Source organism: Thamnophis elegans, chromosome 3 (assembly GCF_009769535.1).
Source record: "Thamnophis elegans isolate rThaEle1 chromosome 3, rThaEle1.pri, whole genome shotgun sequence".
NCBI classification, from domain to species: Eukaryota; Metazoa; Chordata; class Lepidosauria; order Squamata; family Colubridae; genus Thamnophis; species Thamnophis elegans.
This window is the reverse complement of record NC_045543.1, coordinates 80,120,206-80,132,163: the sequence shown is the minus strand read 5'-3', so window position 1 is coordinate 80,132,163 and position 11,958 is coordinate 80,120,206. Positions and strand designations below refer to the sequence as shown.

Genomic DNA, 11,958 nt, shown 5'->3' with positions numbered 1-11,958 from the left:
TAAATGAAAAACTATTCTAATTAAAACATAAAATGAAATAATAAGAGAGGCTATACAAATCAAATAGCTAACTATTTTCATGTTTAAAATTAGCAGGAAGAATTGACTGCTTTAACTAAAACTTTTTTTTGTTTAATTTCAGAAGCTGTCTGTGATGTATTTAATTTTGATAGTAAAGAGACCAGGTTCCTAGAAAGGATAAGAAAGGATGAAAAGGAAGATAGACAATTACAGGAAGCAGAAGAACAGTCTTCTTTAGAAATGGACTATGTCCTCATTAGCGGTGAAGAACATGTATCTTTGACAAATGACTTATTGGTAACCCAAGAAAGCAATGTCCCTTCAGCAATTGCTGAACAAATGGATTTTCTTGAAACATTTTCAGCAGACTCCTCGGATACATTACAGTCAATCTCCATAATAAATGAAAGTGAAGGACAGTCTACTCTGGAGAATGAATGGGACTCTTTTTACCTAGAGGAGAAAAGTTTTGCTGCTGTACCTCAAAAATGGGAAGGTGAAAAGAAATCACCCAGCATCCTTGTACAAGACCAGGAGTGGACTATAGTAGGCCAAAATGGAGAGCATGAAGTATCATCTGAAGATAATTGTAGTAAACCAGTCACAATAGAGTCACTATGCAGACAATCTATTAAAGAATTAGACAACGTTTTAAGCCAGGAACTGATCTCTGAAACCCAAGCTGAAATTCCACTAGATAAAAGCTCCTACCAAGCCTGGGAACAACAGGACAAGATTTCATGCGATACCAAAACAGATGCTCCTTTCTTGCAAGTGGTTGCTAATGATGTTGAATTGGATGATCATCCACAACAACCTCTTGGAGACAGCATGGTTAAAGAACAAAAAATAGAAGATGAGACTTCATCTGTGGACAATACAAGACATATCCATCGAATAGTAGGGTAGGAACAGATCTATAAATGTTAAGGTCTATAAATGTTATTGCTGATTTTATTATTGATGAATGTATTGGTACATTTCAGAAGGTTGCTCACACTAGAAGCAAGGGGTGGATAAATTTTATATTAGTATTAGAGCTTCCTTTTATTCAAGGCAGATATCTAACTTTTACCAACCTCTCCTATATTCTGCAACAATCCAGTATAGAGCAATCTAGCAACTGAAGATATGCAATTAATATATGCATTGATGATTAGTACTGACTGTATTGAAAGGATTTCGACTTTCTGCATGCGCAGAAGTGTTGCGTGTGAGCGCACACAAGCAAACCGGTAGTAAAAAAATGGAAACCCACCACTGATGATGTAGGAGGAAAATAATAGGTAGTCCAAAATCAGATGGAGCCTAGTAGTATCTGTCTTTTAATATTATTAAAAGACATAAGGTGTTCACTTCAGTTCACTTTAACAGATGCATAAAGAGGCTGTGCCAGTCCACATGCCTGAAAACATCTACAGTTTTGGATTATAATCATATATCATATCATATCATCTGGTTTAAAGTGTGTCTTAGGCACTCCATGCTAGAAAGGCTGGATGTAAATCAAATCAATTAATAAATACAGTTTAAATCTAATTTGTCATTCAAAACAATACTCAACTTTGATCTAACTTTTAAGATATCAAATGTCAAAGTTTGTAGTGAACAAAATTTTTCCAACCGTCTTCCTATTGTCCCATTGTCCACTTACCCACTCCTGTCCCTGGGCCTTTTTAAAAAAGACATTTCTCATTTATCACATTGATCGAATCTTTTCCCTTCTTCCTTTCAAATCAACTTTCTTACTCATTTATATTGTCACCATATTTTTAATCTACCCTGTACATAGGCTGTCCTCTTTCAGCTACTGCTTCATTTAGATACCATTTGCAGTTACAATGATGATGGAAAAAGTAACTGTGACTAGTCCTAGTATCTATGACTTTGTAGGTCTACAAAGCAAAAGAAAGTTGAAGTAAGAGCATAAACACAGTCACGGTTTCACTTAGCAACTGCTGTGTTAAATGACCTAGATGTTGGTCCCAATTGTGGTTCTACCTATAGCTCTTTTCAGAGTTCTTGACCTTTGTTCTCAACCTTCACAGATTCTTTGGTAGAACTTGGGCAAACTAGGATCTGGCTTATTTCTGAAATACTGCAGAGGAAAAAATGATGAAGTGATCCTATGTATCCGTTATTTTCAGTTCTGTGTTTCCTGTGTGGATATAATAAACATGAAATGATCCTAATTTTACTGGAGTATGAAAACTTGCTATAACAAGCTAATTGTGATTTAACTTTTTCCTCTAGTCCTATGCTTATGTGCATTACTCATTGATACCTTTTCTCAGAATGCTATCCAATTCTTGCAAAATATATTGCAGATGTTTTAGTTTGTCTTTTTGAAGGTGTCTCTTAGCTGCAAATCTCATGACCACAATAGGTGGGCCATATAAACATTTTTGGTTTTTCTCCTTCCCCTTATAAACTGCACCACTTCACCCTAGTCTATTAGAGTGATTTTCCCCCCATGTAAAGATAGCTAACTTTATCAAATAATTTTATCTCTCCTCTTGTTTTTATAGATCTAAGCAAATATTTCAGAACATTATATTACTAGTTTTAGATAAACGTATCAATTTAAATCATTTGACACAATCTATGTAACATATAAAAGTTAACATCTCATTTGCTCATGGACTCTTTTACATACATACATTCATACATACACATACATACATACATACATACATACATACATACATACAAAAAACTAATACCCATCCCTTTCCTAGAATAATGAATTATTTTGAGAAATATTAAAATGACAGAATATTATATTTCCCTGGATTAGAAATGGAGAAACGTGTTTTTATTAAGAGGCTGGAAGTAAACTCACTCTTAATAATCCCTACCTTTCTTAATAGCCCTCAGCAGACATCAGCACTTAAAAGATAAAGAGATAGATAGCTCTATTCATAAGCAAATTCCATGCAGCAAGGTCTGAACAAAGGTAGGGTTAGCCCTTAGCCACAGTAGGAATTGCCCAACAAGCAATTGCATCAGCTCCAGGCTTCAACCAATCTTAGCTCAGACAACTTATACAGTCAATTATGACCTCTACAACAGCCAATAGAATACATGTTGCACAGGAAGTTCAAGTTCAAAGCCCAAGAGAAAGTATAAAAACCCCACATTCTCAATTCCATGTGGTCAGCTACCCAGGACGGAACCAAAATATAATTGTGTATATTGGCTACAGTCAAAATCCAAGAAATATAAAATTATTTTAATTTTGAAAGCTGAGAACTGAACAGGAACTAGCTTGCTCTAGAGAGATAAACTTTAACCAACTGGCAGGAATTTTAGCCTCAGCACACCAGGAAGTCTCTCAACTAAGGATGGCTAATTTTGATATGACAAATATGATAAAACCCTGCATGGAAATGACTACATATCTCTCAATGCTATTTTCTACACACTGACACATATTTAAATATACTTTTCAAGGAAAAGAAATAGCCTTTTAATTAATTGGATAATGCAGAAAAAAGTGGCTTCTGCCTACAGATCCCAGTAAAAATTCTCTATTCTGCCTGAAGATACTCATTGAATCTGTCCCCTTGTTTTTTTTTAATAGAATTCTCCACCACTATACGACTTTAAATTCAATTTAAGTGATGTAGATTACATAAAGCTATCCAATACACAGCTTCAAACTTGCTTTTAAATTGATTATGAGGTTTATTTTATTTGGTTTTCACAGTAATGCTCTTGCCACCAAGAAAGGAAAAAAAACCGTTATTCTTAATAAGTCTGTTTGGCTTTGGGGTTCTTTGCGTGCCTATTAGAATGGCTGATTGGATATCCACACCGTGGTATCCAAAAAGCAGGTGATCATCTTCCTTATTTAGAACGGGCATCGGTCATGTGATCAGAAAAATGGTGAAGAGCTCGGTTTCTAGTAAGCTGCTATGGGAAGGAGATCCTGAAATAAAGTCCTAAAGCAGTTTTGCACTTTTCCTATTGCAAAACTGCTTTTTAAACCCGAGGAAGGTAAGCACGCCGTTGGTACGGAGCAATCGGCAAAGATGGTGCTTTTTTATTTATTTTTTTAACAGCTCTATTGTTGCAGTTAATTCGGAGGGAGGCGAGGGAGAAGAGAATATGCATCAGCAGGATTGCAAAACGTTTGCTGTCTCATAAGGAAATTAAGCTGCTGTGACTTAAAATTCAATCACATCTGGTTACGAAGGAAACTCTACCTTCTTTTCAGAGATCTGTCGAATTGCAAGATGACGTGATTTTTGTAATTGACGAACAGAACTTTACCGTGTGTTTTAATTGCGTAATCCTCCTCATTAGTATGATTTTGTTCTCTGCATAGCTTTTTGATGGTGGTGATGGAGAGGAAAGAAAGGCACTTCCACTATCTAATAGCGTGCTTAACTAAGGGGAAGCAACTAAATGCACTTGAGATTGTTATCAATCTTACAGCAGTATAATAGGTGATTGTGCTGTTTTAAGTCCTTTTCTGTCAGTGAAAAGCATATAAGATTTCTTTCTTGAAGTATCCTCTGGCTGTTCAGAAGGAATTGGATTTCAAGTGGACAAAGTGTGGAAAACACAAAGCTTGAAAAATGAGCAAGCATTTGGTTATGTCTGCCAGTAAAAAATAAATAAAAATGTAATATTTCTGTGGGAAACTTTGTTTTCAGAAAATGTTTTGTGCAGTTAAAGAAATGACCACTTTCACAGCAGCTTTCAGAAAAGAAAATACTTAAGAGGAGGATTTAATAGAAATATAGGAGAATAGAATGAAGGATTTGTGCTCTGTCTTCTTAAGCCACAAGAGGTTGATGTGATTGATTGGAGCTGTGTTTGAATGCAAGTCTCACATCAGCCATGTACTCTGCACAGCTCATTTGTTCTCTTGAGTCTGTAAGATGGAACTTGTAATGCTTTGCCTCATGGGGCTGTTTGAAAAAGAAGGAGCTTATAAAACTAAAGGAAAATCTTCCAATGAAATAATGTTTGCTTTAATGCTGCTTTTGATAAAGCATTGCATTTAAAAAAAATACCTAGGAAGTTGACTATATTTTCATGGAATCCTCTTCCTCATTTCCTTTTATTCCTTTTCTACCTTCTGAAGAAAAGCTAAGTGTCTCTTATGCTTGAGATAAATGGAATCTTTGTAGTTATTGCTGATCCAGGCTACCAAGAATATACAATATAGTTTCCTCTATAAAGTCAAGGGGTGAGAAAATTTATTTAGTTTTATAGTGAATAAGTTAATTTGAAGCAGTTTTCCCATCAATAATTCTTTGTCGTTTGTAAATTCAACTAATGAAAACTCTGTATAACCCACAGTTCCCTTTTATTGATGCAGCTCCCTCTCTTTCAAATTCCTGTCTCATAGTCACCTTATTTTTAGATTTTGTAAATCCCAATTTGACCCACTTAGAATCCATAAAAATTCTGTTGCTAAGGTCTGACTGGTTAATTGTTCATGTCCTCAGTTCTAATATTTCTTACTTTATAATCCTTTCTTCCTTTAGAAATAATGAACATTTTTGTCACCTGAAGAATTTTAATGTCAATATCCTTGATTTAATTATTACATCTTCTATGACAGTTTACAATATCCTCATTGGGCTGCATTAATCTGTTAAAACTATGTTTGTCCAAATCAATATTCGTTTTCTTTGCTTCAGTTCAGAGAACCCTGCAATGGAAGATTGGTGCCATGGCACCATGAGCTCTGCCATGATGCCTCAGTTGCTGCCAATACTTTGAATATTGTAGCTTCATGAATGAGTCATTGGCATAACTTTTATAACATCTAACATTTAATATCAAATTCTAATAGTTGATTCTTAATTAAGGTGATAGTAAATTCAAGTAAATGGAAAAAGGTTGTTTTCTATGCCTAATTCTCTCTAGCTTCAGAGTTTTAAAATGTTATGTGGATTTTTAAAATTGACTTTGTTGAGAGAAATATCCAGATCCAGTTCCAAGCCGGGAAAAAGGCCCTGGAGACAAAATGGAGGCTGGCGGCTGATTGGAAAGATGGTTTAATGATGAAGCAGAACCGCATGGGTAATTCTGGGCAGCTGACCACATGGGGTTGAGAGTGAAGGGTTTTTATACCTTCTCTTGGGCTTTGCACTTGAGCTTCCTGTTCCTGTGTAAGAATATGTATTCTATTGGCTGTTGTCAGACTCCCATTCAGCCACATAGCTGGCTTTATAGGCAAAGTACAAATCCTAGGTGTTTGTTTGAGCTAAGTTTGGTTGATGTTTCTGAGGATGATGCAATAATTCCTATTTTGGCTTACTGGTTTTGCCCTGTTTTGGTCTCTTGGGTGAGGGCTAATCTGCCTTTGTTCAGATTTTACTGCAGAGAGTAATGTGTTACCAAATCTGCATTTCTAAAAGCTTTCCCAGCTCAGTTGCTCCTTGAAGGCAGGGAGCTGGGGCTCTGAATTTCTGCCTCCCTTAAAATAGGAAAATATTTTATCCTGCCTTTTTAAAAATATTCCTCAAAATATTTCATTCTTCTAGGAGAGGAGGAGGTGGCTTCCAACAACTTATTATGTGCGACCAAGTCATTTTTTGGCTTGATGGTGACCACATAGATAGATTTTCATCTTGGTGATCTATTTATAACTTGGTCTTTCAAGTCTTCCAATATTGCATTCATCACCACTTTACTGATGGCATTGAAACCTTTTTAAGGTATACTTTAGGTACTTTACTTTTTGGTCCTTAACTGTCTTGGTACTTAACAATGTTAGATTTGAATAAAACATTGGTCAATGATTCTAATAAACCATTTGAAAATGGTTTGGAAATTTTTTGGCTGTGTCATAATTGCAGTGCTTCTCTGATGTTCATTAAAATAACCCCATAGTTTTCCAAGCTTTTGTGCATGCCTGAAAATAGATGCCAGTGATTTAAGTAATCCACTCATTAAGGTTAATGTGACTCTTTAAAACATCTTTTTCCCTCTCAGACCCTGTGAAAGTCTCAATAAAGTCGGGCTGCTTTCATGACTAGCCCAGAGATACTGCGGTCTAAAGCACTTTGAATAATTTTAGAAATATACACAACAATAATTACCTGTACTGATTAAATAGTTTAATCAACGAAAATTGCTTGCAATTAATCTGTTAGCAAATTATGAATTGTTTGCTTTTTTAAAGCACCAATCTTTGTGAAACAGGTAGCTTGAAATTCCCTTGTGCAAAGAAGCATTTGGTCTTTCATGAGATAGAACAGATTATGGTTTTGTTTTTTTGAGATGAGGAAATATGGTCTATATCTCCACTGAAAACTAAGGAAAATATTTCTTTACTGAAAACTGAGGAAAATGTTTCTTTTTCTCAGTGATTGCTTTTTCCAAATTGCAGTATACTTAATGAGAAATTCAAGCCATCGTAGTCAATTAACCATGTGAGTTTTAAATCAATCCATGGAGTTTTACCTAAAGTTAATATAGTTAATTGATTTCTTTCATGCCTAATTAATGTTGGCTTATTGATCATCTATCAATCTGTTTCGCTATCTATTCATCCCAAAAGTAACACCCCCGCCCCCAAGCAGTTATGGCAGAACTGTATGCTTCTGGGTCCAATTCAAGGTTTTGGTTTTACTTTTAAATCCCTTCATGGCATTAGTCTATCAAAAGAACTGTCTCACCCCAAAGAAATTGGCCCATCACACCCATTCTGGCAGAAAAGGTATGCTATGGGCTCCATTGTTCATGGAATTCCAGTTTAAAGGGCCCCAGAGAAGAGCTTCTCTACATGGCTTCTGCCCTTTGGAACATTATGCCCCCCCCTCCCCAAGGTGAGAGCTACACACCCCTTCTGAAAGGGCCTGAAGACCTGGCTTTGCCAGCTGGCCTGGAGCCCCAGTGGGGGTGCATCATTCTGTAGGTGATTAAGAGACTAACATAAGAACCCACCTTCCCCTACTTTTTCTACTTTCCTCCATCTTGATCAATTTTAAGCTATTTATTCCTTTGATGTTTTAATGTTTTTTATCAGCTTTTTAATTATTGTAAGCCACAGTCTAGATCCGTGATGGCAAATCTATGGTATGCGTGCCAGGGGTGACACGCAGAGCCCTCTCGCTGGCATGTACATGTTCGTCTGCACGCACACATCTTTTAGTTTGGGCATGCGCGCATACGCAGTTTGGGCACTTGGTGTCTAAAAGGTTCACCATCACTGGTCTAGATGGACAGTATATAAGTTGAATAAATAATTAAACAAAATAAACCTATGATCTTTCTCCTTCTTGCCTTCCTCTTTTCTTTCTTTCTTTCTTTCTTTCTTTCTTTCTTTCTTTCTTTCTTTCTTTCTTTCTTTCTTTCCTTCTTCCTTCCTTCCTTCCTTCCTTCCTTCATTCCTTCCCTGCTTCCTTCCCTCCCTTCTTCTTTCCTTCCTTCCTTTCTTTCCTCCCATCCATCCATCCAAAATGGGGAAGCCAGGAAAAGGATTTCTTAAGGAAACTTAACTGAAGCTTAACAGAAGCTTTGCCTTCTGTTATACTAGAGCTCCCAGGGTTTCCCAGGCAGTGTGACCATTTGGCAGTACTTGTGAGTATTGTGGGAACCGAAGCCCAAAATATGAACATAATGCCAAGTTTGGAAATGTCTCCTTTATCAGCAAGTCAAAAATAGCAGTCATTATTAGTTATGATTTTTGCCCCTTCAGCTGTAGTGCAAACATTAGCGCACAATATTTACACACCATATTGTACGGCATACAAAAATATATGCTTACAGAGCTCTCCTACTGCAGCAGTTGATTGTGGATACCGAAACATGATTTAAAATGTTCATGCTATGGAAATATGTCCAAGGTAAGGCATTTTTTACAATTTGGGGGAGGGGCAGATTCAGATCAGGACTCCTTGAACTAGTACCTGACATTTTCTTGTCGAATTGTTCGGAAGTTGTTTGCCATTGATTTTCTTTCCTAGGGCTGAGAAAGAGTAGCTGGCCCAAAGATTTTTAGTTGGTTTCATGCTTATGGTAGGACTTAGAAGACACAGCCTCCTAGTTTCTAATCTGCCTCCTTAGCCCCTAAATTGGCTCTTATTCTTTACATGAAATACTTAATTATAATTTGTTAATTAAGTTGTGTATGTGTGTGTATCTACATTTGTGGGTGGCAAGTTCATAAAATGAAATAGTATCTAGTGAATTATATCTCCCTGTAGGTTATCAGATTAATTAGGTCTAGTCACATGATTCTAATGTAAACTGTAAGTAAGGTTTTTTTTGGTTACTCCTTTGAGTCAATGTTGTCTGAAAGTTTTCTTGCAGAATTTTCAGAAACGTTTGTCATTTCCTTCTTCCTAGGGCTAACAGAATGTGACTGGTCTAAAATCTAAACCAATGATGTTTTCCATAGATGGCCTGTATAAAACTAAGGCATTATACTATCTAGTTTGTTTTATGCATGATATATAATGTGAATGTAGCGATATTATCTAAATATTGTTTAGATTTTACTTTTAAATTATTTTTAAACATTGTCTATATTATATATACATAATATATATTATATACATATACATAATATGTGTAGTATCCATACAAATATATATATGTGTACATAACATATCATGTATAATATGCATATATTATGCATAAAACAAACTAGATAGCATAATGCCTTAGTTTACACAGCATATTAAGACTATGCTTGGGTATCTATATTATTCTGAAACAGTTATATAACCTCATTAGTCTAGTCTAGCGTATTGTGCAATTCTGTTTTTGAGTGAATAACAGATCTATGCATGTTTGTGCATAAGTGAAGTCTGCTGTACTTTCATTTAACTAAATATATCCAGGATTTCAGCTTGAGAGAGAAAAGCTGCATAGCACTTTTTTTTTGCTGTCAATGAAGATGAAAGTTTTAACCTTGGATAAGCCTTACTGAAAGGATATTCTGATATTCTACTCATTGTAAAAGATTCACATAAGATTTGTTCTTACATGGGCTAGAGGTATATTGTGCTGCTAAGTCCTAAATTGTTTGGTTTTGGCAAAGTACAATGTATGAACCCATCCATATTTAGAAATAACATTGTTTAGCATTAAATTGTATCTAGGTTCACACATTTCACTGAGCCAAGACTTGTTATCCAGTTTTAATTAGATTCAACTATAATGCTACGTTATAAAACATGTTTGGTAAATCACAATGGGGGGGGGCGGTGATGGGGGAACCAGTATATTGTTTTTATTCTACCTTCGTAATCATTCAGGTTCTATATAGTACACATATCATTTATAGATTCTGCTTAAGCATCCTATGCATTTCACATTGGAAGCTTTCCTCTTTGACCCATATTGGCCAATTATCTATTAGGGTGGCAGCTGGCAGATACCCTACATTTCCAATGAAAGCCATATTTGAATATATTCATATAAAATGGTTGCCTCTGTTTTTCACACTATGTTAGAGTACTTGCTATATACTCAGTGGAGTCCAGAAATTGAAACTCACAGTTTCAATTGTAAGAAATTTTAATTGTTCTTCTGAGCAGGAGATACTCTTTTCCTCCTGCAAGATCAAGTCTCAGCTGTTTCCAAAAAAGCTATTTCCCACATTTATAATAGGTAGTTATGGCTTATTGAATCCACCTGCTGGTTTTCAGGCTTTCCTATGCAATGTTATTGCTTTTTATATTTGATATATAATATACTGTTATATTGTTCTACTTTTAAAATTTTACAGCCTTGGATTGTAAATAAATAAATAACTAAAACCCCTGAATTGTATTTCATTATCTAGATCATTGAGGGCCGCATCAGGGTTGTGTTTGACCTTGGAGGAGCCGTTGGGCTATGACCAGGATGGGTGTGGCCAGCTCGATGACACTCGTCGAGGCTCCGTTTTTGGCCCTGATGGCCTCCTGAAGCCCTCTGCCAGCGAAAACGGAACCCGGAAGGGTTGCGGATATCCCTCCCGAGCTCCGTTTTTGCTGGCAGAGGTGCTGCGGACTGATCCTTTGCTGTTTCCAGGGCAGCCCGCAGTCCAGATCTAAGCACTCTGTGGGCTGGTGCTGGTCCACATGTCTTGAGTTTGACACCCCTGATCTAGGTCATAGTGTTTAGGCTTATTGTAACTGCCCTGCAATAAGCTGGATGAACACTTGACGTTGGAATAGATTTTATCCATCTTAATCTTTCTGCTGCTATCAAGTAGTCATCTGGATTTTTGTAGCATTGATATAGTAAATATAATTAAGTTTATCTTGAAGTTACATTATAAGGGAGCAGGAAAAAACGTATCTGAATGCAAAACTATGAGCTGTGAGAAGAAATTTTTTTGACAGTGAGACTGTGGAGTAAATGTGAAAGGAAGAAGGTCTAATGCATGCAGGCATCTAGAAATGGTATGATGCACTGACCCTTGTTATCAGTGCATTCTTTTCAGGAAACAGATATCCAGCCCTGGGCTTCACTTGTAGACACAAGAGCTAAAATATCTTAGACTATTTCTATAGTGAAGCCTATGAGATAGAGGTGGCTATCAACACTCTAAATTCTAACAAGAGGCTGGATAGACTCAATAGGTAGAGCATTTGTGCAGTTTAGGGACAATTTAGTGAACTTGTTATGGCATCACCCTAACTCTAGCCTCATGGCACCACACTCTATGAAAGCTTGTAAATTGTATTCTACCAACAGTCTGGATCTTTCAGGTAGGAATGACTAAATGTTGATGTGATACTCCATATGTCAGGAATTTGTTTAATTCTAAAGAGAGGCCTTAGTTTCTGAGGTTGGCTGGGATCTTCATTTTCAAAAAGTCAGATCTGAAGCATTTATGGCATCTACTCATAAAATGCTCATGTGTAGATGAAGAGGGGCTCTCATAGGAGAGTGAAATTTTTTTCCACGATATAAACATAAACTTTGCATGCTGTAGTGCTTGTCTTGGATAGATGACAGAATCTTACTGGATTC

The 11,958-nt window shown here is 36.3% G+C and overlaps 1 protein-coding gene across 7 annotated transcripts in view; it reads left to right on the top strand.

Annotated features, from left to right (window-relative positions):
• Positions 1 to 11,958, top strand: part of PRUNE2 (prune homolog 2 with BCH domain) — a 104,741-nt gene that overhangs the window by 71,877 nt on the left and 20,906 nt on the right. For 5 of the 7 annotated variants that reach the window (XM_032214601.1, XM_032214600.1, XM_032214598.1 and 2 more), the window contains exon 9: positions 143 to 926. In XM_032214601.1, the coding sequence (XP_032070492.1) occupies positions 143 to 926 (784 nt within the window). Of the gene's footprint in view, positions 1 to 142; positions 927 to 3,920; positions 4,021 to 11,958 lie in introns of those variants that run through there. The other 2 variants (XM_032214599.1, XM_032214602.1) reach the window with 2 other exon arrangements.